Source organism: Camellia sinensis, chromosome 3, assembly GCF_055761805.1.
Source record: "Camellia sinensis isolate YWXY chromosome 3, ASM5576180v1, whole genome shotgun sequence".
Taxonomy (NCBI): Eukaryota; Viridiplantae; Streptophyta; class Magnoliopsida; order Ericales; family Theaceae; genus Camellia; species Camellia sinensis.
In genome coordinates, this window is record NC_138963.1 from 215,257,838 (window position 1) to 215,268,996 (window position 11,159).

Consider the following 11,159-nt stretch of genomic DNA (forward strand, 5'->3'; position numbering starts at 1 on the left):
AAAAAAAAAACAACACTGTAACCGTAGATGTGACTGTGGATGAGACCACTGCCACTAGTGTTCTCAACCATTTATCATCACTATTATCACCAAGGATCCTCTAGAGTAAAATTTTCCTAAAATTTCCTAGAGTACTACATTGTGTGGTTGGGATTTACTGGCAAGTCACATCAGAAAAATTGATGTGACTTGCCAGTAAATCTCAACCACAATGTAGCACTCTAGGAAACTTTAGGAAAAAATCACTCTAGAGGATCCTTGCTCCACTATTATGTGGTCCGAAGATGTCATTTTGTTCTTTAAAAACCACTCACTACTATTCCCTGTATCACCAGCCCCAACCCAGACAGCTCTGCTTCTTCTATAATTCTTTAGTCATTTCATATACCTTTTCATCATATTTAAATGGCTAAGAAAGATCAAAAGCTCAGTGTGGTGTTCCTCCCATACTTAGCTCCAAGCCATATCATCCCCATGGTTGACATCGCCAGGCTATTCGCCGGCCGCGGTGTCGCCGCCACCATCATCACCACCACAAACAACGCCCTTCTCTTCCGAGACTCCGTCAATCACGACGCCGCCTCTGGCCTCAATATCTCAGTTCACACTCTCAAATTACCCTCGGCCCAAGTCGACTTACCTGAAGGTATCGAAAACTTCGGCCAATGCACTTCCCCACAACTGATGGCCAAACTCGGCTATGCCATCGCTTTGCTCCAAAATCCGATCGAAGAATTCATTAGGGACAATCGGCCTGACTGCATTGTCTCCGACATGTTCTTCCCATGGACTGTCGACCTCGCTGACGAGCTTCAAGTGCCTAGGATCATGTTGTATCCCACCAATTCCTTCTTTCACTGCGTTTCGCATAGCTTGAGGCTTTATGCTCCTCACGAAAAGGTACAGTCCGATTCCGAGGATTTCTTGATTCCGGGTCTTCCTGATGAGATTCACATGGCGAGGTCTGAATTACAGGACCATGTTAAGGCCAAATCCAGGTACGGAGATTTGATAAACTCAATCAGAGAAACAGAGGGTCGTAGCTACGGCATAATTTTTACCAGTTTCTACGACCTCGAACCCGCTTATTCTGATCACTTCAAAAAGGTCGTGGCGAGCAAGTGTTGGAATTTAGGCCCTCTCTCTCTGTTCGCCAACAGAGACAATGTCGGCCAAAAAAACAACTCCGGTGAAGAGAAACACAGTTGTTTGAGTTGGCTCGACACTCAAAAGCCCAACTCCGTCCTCTACGTTTGTTTCGGTAGCATGGTCCAATTCTCCGATGCTCAACTCACCCAGATCGCGTTAGCACTCGAAGCATCCGGGCACCCTTTTGTTTGGGTGGTGAGAAAGGAAGGGAAAAGCGAGGGGAAGCAAGAAGAAAGTTGGTTGACAGAAGGATATGAAGAAAGAATGGGGAGAGATAACATGGGCGTGATAATAAAAGGGTGGGCTCCACAGCTGGAGATCTTGGACCACCAGGCTGTGGGAGGATTCCTGAACCACTGCGGTTGGAATTCTCTACTCGAAAGCCTCACCGCCGGTTTACCGTTGATCTCGTGGCCGTTGTTCGCCGAACACTTCTACAATTCGAAGCTATCGACTCAGGTTCTCAAGATCGGAGTCGAAATTGGGCCGAGGGTGTGGAATTCTGGGTTTGAAATCAACAGCCCTTTGGTGGGAATGAATGAGTTAACCAAGGCTATAACTTTTCTGATGGGTGGTTCACCGGAGGCGGTGGAGATGAGGCAGCGAGCGGAGGAGATAAGTATTAAGGCTAAGAGGGCCGTCGAAGAAGGTGGTCGTTCTTACTGTGATCTCAAGGCTTTGATTGAAGAGCTCAAAGCTTATGCTCTTCAAAAATAGGAAATGGAGTCGCAACATATCATTAAAAATTAAAATTAATAGCTTGTCTTGTTTTCACTTTTATAATTAGGTAGTGCGTGTGGTTATTTTAAAATAATTGAACTTGTTAGGGGATGTCTCCATTTCATTTTTGTGACGTAGACAATCCGATTAGGATATTGCTATTGTCAATAATGCACGGATAAGTGCTTATATTTTGTGCATTATGTTAATAAAAAATGGGTTCACCTAATATGCTTTAATTTTCATTCATCAAATCCAAATCTGATAAGTGAGTTTACATAAATATTGTACACATATAGATAATCCAAATCTGATAAGTGAGTTTACATATATATTGTACACATATAGATAGAGAGAGGAATGATATTTTGTCACTGGTTAATAAATTCAAAAGGAATTTCAAACCATGGGGAAGGAAACAAAGAATTTGAAATTCATTACGTAAAATGAATTTTCATTTTATATTTTTAAATTGCATAACTTTTTTTTTTTTTTTAAAGTTTAGGTATTTTTAGTAATCAAGACATTTTGTTGAGGGTGGAGTTTTAGGGCACCTGATTTGTCACTCTCTTTTATAAATATGAAGATAAAGGAATATGACATGATTTCTTCTTTTTTTTCTTTTTTCTCTAGACAAATATGTATATATATAGTTAATTATTTAAAAGTCTTATTGATAAATATTATGATAGTTTAGGTCCTATTTAATATTTTTTGAATCAATAAGTCTCATTTAGTAAAGCTGAAAATATTATCAATTTTTTTTTTTAATTTTTTTTCTAAATTAAGAACATTATCAATTTTACATAGTAATATTTCAGATAATTGTTTCACTAATCGATGAAAAAAACAAAGTATGAGATTAAATATTTTTACCCTTCTACTTGTTGGTTTGATTCAACTATCTAATAAAATCGAAAACTAGGGATGTAATCGGTTCAGTACGGTCGGTATTAAGATAAAAAATTATACTGAACCGATAATGTCGGTTTGATTATTTTGAATACCGATACAGACTGCTTCTCCCATCAAACTGTACCGAATCGAACAGTTCGGTTTGGTGCGGTATAATCAGTTTAGGATTTTTCAAACTTGAATCATTTTAAAATATAATTATTAATCTATATAAAAATATTAAATTAGTTATTGTCTACCATTTCAAACATATCCAATCAATCCATTTAATATATACTTTTCAATTCCTAAATTAATAAAAATAAAAACAAAAAAAGTTTAAAAATATTAAGGTTTCAAGAATAATAAATTAGAGTTAAGATTATATATAATAAATGTTTACTAACTTTGGTTATAAAGATGATAAAGTTAATTAATTAAGGTTAATAATTTATTATACTTATTAAAAACTATTATATTATTAGATTATATATATATATATATATATATAAATACAATATATGTTGAAACTCTCAGTTTCAGTTTAGATCGGTGCACAAGGTGCTTAAATCGATACCGAATCGAAAATCGAAAAAATTCAAATTTAAAAACTGCACAGATCGATTCTTGTTAAAAAACAAATCAAATATAACGAGTTTGGTGCGGTTCAACTGGTTTGATCGGTTTTTTCAATTTTTGTTACATCCCTACTGAGAATATTAACGGTTTTTTTCCAGTTTTAAAACTAAGAACATTATCAGTTTTTTCATTTTTATTTTTATTTTTTTTTTAAATTTTGCACATCAATGTTCCATCATCATAGTCCTTTATAGAAACAAATTTTTTAGTTTTGCACAAAAAAATAATTTAGTTTTTTTAATTTTTTCAAAAAAACACATTTTGCTTGGTTTGGGTTTTCAGAAAACACTTTTTAGAAAATTTAATTTTTTGTTTTTCATATTTTTTGTTTTCACTAAATTTTTTAAATATTTTAAGCAATTTTTTTAATTTTTAGACATACTTAAATAAATACACTTAAAAAATATAATATTTTTGAAAAAAATCTTTGAAAAATTCATTAAATACCAAAAATATAAAAATTCTGTATATTTTTCATATTTTTGTGTATTTATTAATTTTTTAAAAAAATTCACAAATATTTTACTATTTAGATATATCTAAGTAAAGTGCATCTAAAAAAAATAAAAAAAATTGCTTAAAATTTAAAAAATATTCACTAAAAGCAAAAAAATATGAAAAACAAAAAACTCAATTTTCAGAAAACTAAACTCAGAAAACTGAAACCAAACACACTGATTAGTTTTTTTTTTCACATAATTTTTTTTAATTTAAAAGTTGATATTTTAAAGTTTTGAAAATTAAAATAAATGTCAAATTATCATGTTCCTTTATAGATAATCATAAATAATGAGCAATTATTGTTTGAAAGATAATTCCGACTATTAAAAATTTAATGAGACTTGAAGGTTCAAAAAATCTTAGTTAAGACTTAATGGAGTATAAATTCATAAATTAGAACTTATGTGTAAATACCACATATATATATATATATATATATATATATATATATATATATATATATATATATATATATATTAGAAAAACATACAATATCTTTAAAATAAATATTTAAAATAATTTAAATAAATATATTTTTTAATGTGTAAAAAATAAAAAGATATGGCGCACAACAGTGATTGTGGTGTCTCCATTTGAGATGTATTATGAACTTATTTTTATAATTCAAACCGTTCATTTCGTAAGGTTTGTTGAGTACTTCATGCCTACCAAAAATCATATTGATCGGATATTAATAACTATATGATCGAATTACATATTATTTATGTTATTTTTCAAAAGAAAAAACTCATTATTTATTTTTTTAGTTATCGATCATATAGTTGCTGATATTTTATTAATATGATTTTTTATAGGCATAAAGTACTCAACAAATTTTATAAAAATTTGAATCATAAAAATAAAATCATAATATATCTGAAATAGAAACACTACAATTTTTTTTTTGAACAGAAAAAACACTACAGTTACTACTATGTTTTTTTTAGCACAACAGTAACTCGATTTCTCAAAAAAAATAAAAATATATACTACTAATGCAGGATGCCAAATAGTGCCAAGTCTTTCTTTACTTCTTTCTATGAGTTTAATACGGTCCTCCCGTGAAACTTATGATTTGCGGACAACAAAGAGTGTGCTGCCACATCACCAAACTTAGAAAACAAAGTGGGACATCCAACTGAAAAGTTTCTTCATTAAGTGGTCAACTCTCATCCTTCCCCGGACTAACTGCTTTTCAAGCCATCACGCCATCCGTTCAAAATGTGACGAATGGATTCAATTCAATCAATTTAAACGAATTAATATATTTGCCGTTTACCTTAATCACGGGTCGTTTGCCGCCGCCTTTGTACCAACCCCATAGACACATTATATATGTTTTTAATTAATAAAAATAAGATGATTTATATTTTACTTCTTTTATATTTATTATTTTTTTACTTTAACCTTTAAAATTTATTTTTTTTTCACTTTAATTCTTAATATTTTAATTTTTTTTTTTAATTTACTCCTATAATTAAGGCTTGGTTTGGAAAGTAGGTTGACTTTTTGACTTTTTAATTTTTTTGACTATTTTAGCCTGGACTTAAAAGCTTGGTTTGAAAAGGGCTTTTTGACTTTTTTGAGTTTTTTTTAAGAGAAGAATGTAATGATTATAGGTTGGATGTGATATTTTGTTTGTTATGGCTAAAATAGCCTATTTTATTTTTTGTGACTAAAATAGCCAAAAAAACCTGCAAACCCACTTGCCAAACACAAGCTAAATTCTGTTAAAAATTAAATAGAAAATCACACATTAATAATCACATGATATAAAAATATTTTATTATAAAACTCACATTTCTAACATAAACTTAATCTCTAACATAATAATATATTATTTATGTTATGTAATAGTTATTATGGCATTTTTTTTTTTGTCTAATTTTGAATATAAATCAACTTTAGGAGCAAATTGAAAAAAAATTGAAATATAAGGGACCAAAATGAAAATATATATGTTTTAAAGGCCAAAGTGGGAAAGTTGTCAAACATAAAGGAAATAAAGTGTAATTCACCCTAAACAAATCTATATCACAATACAGTTTTGCAAATCCATTTAAAGTAAGAAAATAATATATAAGTCTACTTTTTGTACCTACTTTTAGAAGTGTAAAAATGGCCCTCGGGCTCTGCCCGTTTAAGCCCATTTGGATTCGGGCCCGAGCCCAGCCGGAGACCCTAGGCTTGGGCCTGGGCCATCATTTTGAAGCCCGACCCAACTTGTGGCCTATCGGCTCGCTTAAGGCCCACTCAAGACTTGACTCGAGGCTTAGTGCCTTTTTTAGTGAAAAATAATAAAATTTTCTTAGAAAAAATTAAAAAAAAGATGTTTAGGCCCACCCAAGCCCAACCTAGGCCCAGGCCCACCGGCCCATCCAAAGCCTGAATTTTCTAGCCTGTGGATCGGTTCGGTCTAGTCCGAATTTTGATAGGAGCTCGCGAGGCCTGACATGGGCCGAGCTGGACCAAATTTACATCACTACCTACTTTCTAGAACCAATGATGTGTCAACAAGTTGATTGATTGATAATTAGAGAATAAATTGTAGTGACCTCAATTTTTTTTTCCTTAAGTCATTATTTATTATTATTATTACTTTATTTCTTTATTTATATTACTTCATTAATTGCGCGGATACATAAAAATTTAATGTGATATTTAATTATATATAATTAATTAGAAGTATTTCTTTGATCTTCAAAAAATAATTGTGAGTGCAAAATCTACTTTCCTTAATTTATATTTATTTCGTTGTTTTTATTTATTTGATGTTGGTTTGATATTATACTTGCATATAGATGATGGATTGATTTCAACTATTTTGGTTAGTTGTGTATGTAAGGTTTATGATTTTTTTATTTTGTGGATGCAATCACTCATGGATATTAAGGGTGAGCAGTGGATATACCGATCCGCCTAAACCGACCAAACCGATCCGATCTGCCGCATTTTGGACAGACATGTGATGACGAGTAAACGGTTGCTGATTATTTTTTTCAATCTGCCTAGTTTTGGACGGATGGCGGATTTGATGTTTCTTTGGCTGCAACCGAACTGCCAAACCGCGCGCATCCCTAGTAATTGATAAGACTTTGTGTTTTCAATTTGTTTAGATATTTTGTTTGTGTTTTCAATTGAAAAAGAGTTTAAATATTATGTTGAATATATTCTGTTGAAAAAGAGCTTTCAACTTGAATATATTTTTTGAATTGAAAAAAAAAATGTATTATTTATCTATATTTTTTTATTTTTAAATCTAACTCTAAAAATAATGATTTTTGTTTTGAAAAATAGATATAGATGTAACAATACAGAGGCATACAATCTTTGCTACTACTCTGTTCATGCTTTTGGTGGTTTGAATTGTTTTTATATTTTAAGAATTGCAAATTGTAATACTTTATGTGGATGAGACATATTGTGATTGTAATATGTGGATGAGGCATGCAGTGATTGTAATATTCTAAAGTTTCAAACTTTCTTTCTTTGGATGAGACATCCAATATTGTAATACTTTTTTAAGTCATTGATTGTAATATTTTTTATTTATTTATTTAGGAAATGCACAAGTTGAATTATGTTGAAAATTTATAAAATTTTAAACCGCTAAACTGATTTGCATCCATCTGCTAATCTGCCAATCTGCTCAATCCACATCCACCAGATTGGCAGACGGATGCAGATTGATTTTCTCCAATCCACCAATCTGGTGGACGGATGGCGGATTGGAGATTCCATAGCCGCAACCGATCTGCGCCCACCCCTAATGGATATATGAAATTAAAATAAACTAGGATCCCATAGATAAATTTTGAATACTCCACTATGACTCTATGAATTGTTGTTTTATTTGAGTGCTGGTGAGAAAAATTATATAAAAGAAGAAGAAGTGAGGATTATGAGATTTATCTAGATGCCTTAGGCTCGACATTGTTATATTTATTCTCATAAGTAGATGAGGGATTATGTATATATATTATTGCTTCATTCTCAGGAGTAGATGAGTGTTTTGATTTACGTGCGTACGTATATGCTAACCGTCCGGAGAGTGTGTGTCAAACTCAGGACAATATTCCCGTGCAAGTTTGGCTTTGGAGCGGTGTTAAGTATACGGGAGGCACATGAGATATATGTGTAGCCTGAAAGTGAAGGGTTGAAGTGGTGGAGTTAAGGTACAATGAATTAAATATGAGTTTATTAGTATAGTTTGAATTGTACTAATTTGTACATCTTGAAAAATAGTAAACGACTTAATAAATTACGAAATTTGAGCAAAGGCATGTATACGTAATTTTAGACAACTTTTGTATTTTAACTTTTTATTAAAAAGATCAATTAGAACTTGTAATCGGATGATCTTGGTTGTAATAGTTTTTATTCAATTTAGTAATGCAAACTTTAAATGCCGTTTTAACCTACAAAATGAGCTCATTTTCATTAATTTCACGTGAACTAAAGTAAAACATTATTCTGAACAGTTTTCATGTTTTGAACTTTTCTAAGAAAAATCATTTTAGGGCAGTTTCTTTCGTTTTCAGCTTCAGGTTTTTTGTTCGACTTCCGTCTAGGTTCTTCTATCAAGTTTTTCTTGCAACTTGTTCAATTTCTACTAAATTATTTCGCATCACCTTTTAGGAAATTTGATTATGTACAACTTTTGTTCTTTGAGTTTTGGTTAATTTGAATGATTTAAGCATGAAGCGGTGCATTTTTATACTTCTTCAGTAATATACTTATGATTAAATTGTACTAATTTTATTGCAGAATGGTGGGACTTACTAATTTTTTATACAGGGGTGACCCACCATATTTTTTTTTATTTTCTTTATATTCAATTTATATCCAGTTGTGTACGGGTAAGAAACTAAATGTCATCGTATCTTGGAAAACTATCCATTCATTTTGGTGTGGATGAAATTACTTGTTTTGTCCTGTAACAATAATTAAATGTACTTTTGTTAGTGTTTGGTGGACACGTGGGTGTCAAATCTTGTGCTCATACTAGTGTAATTGTATACTGACCCGTTTTGTTTTTTGGTATCTCAGGTGTTTTTTGTTTTAGTGCAGCCGAGCTTCCTTTGTAGAATTAGTTGGGACCACGGTGGTGACGAAAAATAACTATGGTTGTAGGACATGTCTCTCAAACTTCTTTTGTTTTCTTGAGTTTAGGGTTGATATTAGTTTAGTTATTTTTTATTTATTTATTTTTGACCTTAGTATTTTGATAATTTGACATTGTGGGTTATTTTTAACTATACATTATTTAAGATGTTTTGACTATTTGTTGCTACTTTAATATTGCAGGAATTGGATAGTTATGAATTTATGATGGATGGTTTAGTTGGCGCTTGTTAATTTTTTTTTTTATCCCTTGTAATTTTTTTTGAGCATTGAAATTTACTTAAACTAGATTGAGACGAAAACTTTAGATTTTGTTTCACCCTTAGGAATTGGATGTTGGAATATTGATTAGGATTTAGTCATAATTTAATATTTAATTATCCAAATTTTGGGTCGTGACAATTTAGTATTAGAGTTCTAGGTTATCCTAGACTTGTGAGAGTTTAGGTGATCCTTAGATTGTGGAAACATAGGTTAGATGTAGGAATGGCAATGGGTTGAGGCGGGGCCGGAGATCACATTTCCCGTCCCTAATTCCCGACGGTGGAAATTCCCCTGTCCCTGGCTCCGATTCCCGATGGGGAACCTATCACTGCCCCCGCCCCTAATGGGGATCGGGTTTTCCCGACTCCGAAAATTCCCCGGCAAAAAAAAAAAAAAAAAAGTTCAGCTCCAGATTTGATATTCAACAACAGATTTAATATTCAACAACAACAACACAATAGATTTAACAACAACAACAGATCTGCGATTTAACAACAATAACAACGACAGATTTAACAACACAACAAATTTAAAAAATAAAGAGAGAAAAGAGAGTAGAAATGGCGAGAAAGAGAAAGAGAGAGATAGATATGCGATCTCTGACCGCTGCAACCAGATCTTCCAGATCTAAGCTCGACTCTCATTGTTGAATGATGAAGGCGGTAGTGGAATGGCAGAGGCGGTAATGGAGCAGCTGTGAGAGAGGGAGGAGATAGGAGCCGCGATCCACTTTTATCGTCGAATGGTGGAGGTGGTAGTGGAATGGCAGATGCAGTAGTGGAGCAGCAGGTGAGAGATGAATGGAGGAGGAGCTGCGATCGACTCTCGTTGTCAGATGGCGGGGACGATGGGATGACGTCGTCTCTGGTGGCATTCTCATTGGTTGGGTTGTGGGACTCCATCTCTATGGTTTGCTCATTTTTTTGCTTCGATCGACATGGGTTTGAGGTTAGGGTTTCGAATAAGAGAGAGGGAGAGAGAGTAAGTGACAGAGGTCTGAGAGAGAGAGAGATATATATATATATATATATATATATATATATATATGAATGGATAGAGGGGAATAAAAGTAATTTTATTTCGAGGGGAAACGGGGCAGGGGACGGGCCGGGTTCAGGGCTGTGAAAGCTATTCCCGTCCTCGGCCTGAAATTGTTTAGGGATACATTTTTAAATACCATCCCTAGCCCGTTGGGAGTACTTTTCGGAAAAAAAACCATTCTAATCGGGGACGGGATGTTGGGTCCCCGTTGGGCCGGATTTAAATTGCCATCCCTAGTTAGCTGGTTTAGTTTGGTAGTTGAATTTATTCTAAGTATTTATGAACGAATTTTTCTTGTGTTTAACTTGAAAGTGATGGCTGGAAGGTATAATTTGAGAAATGTTGAGCCTAGTGCCACAGGGGAAGAAACAACTGCTAATGCGGCGGTAGCTGTTACTGGGGCAACCAATACTATGCAAGTTAATATAGGGAAGATGATGGCTCAGTTACTTTAGGTTGTGTAGAACTATAATCAAGGCTAGTATGGAGATCCCTTTGCGAAGAGAAACAACGACTTTGATTCTTTGGTAGGTCATAAATTCTTTGGAGATGGAGGACCCATTGCAGCTGACGCTTGGGTCCAGAAATGTGAGACGGTGTTTGGTCGTATACAGTTCACCGAGGTTCAAAAATAAAAGTTGGCTACACATCAGCTTGAGGGAGAAACTCTATTTTGGTGGAACTCGTGTAAGAAGGGTCTAGATTTGACGACTTTGACTAAGGCAAATTTCAAGACTCGTTTTGACCGAAAGTTTGTTCCTGCTGCTATTCGGTCTCAACTGAGTGATGAATTTTTGAAGCTAACCCAAGAAGGTAGAACGGTGATC

The 11,159-nt window shown here is 33.3% G+C and overlaps 1 protein-coding gene across 1 annotated transcript; it reads left to right on the forward strand.

The window, feature by feature from the left end:
• Positions 1-287: 287 nt before the first annotated feature.
• Positions 288-2,123, forward strand: LOC114297845 (UDP-glucosyl transferase 73CC6). The gene has a single exon (XM_028242326.2). It carries the CDS (start codon positions 406-408, stop codon positions 1,864-1,866), a length of 1,461 nt encoding a protein of 486 aa, XP_028098127.2. The 5' UTR covers positions 288-405; the 3' UTR covers positions 1,867-2,123.
• The last annotated feature ends 9,036 nt before the right edge of the window (positions 2,124-11,159 follow it).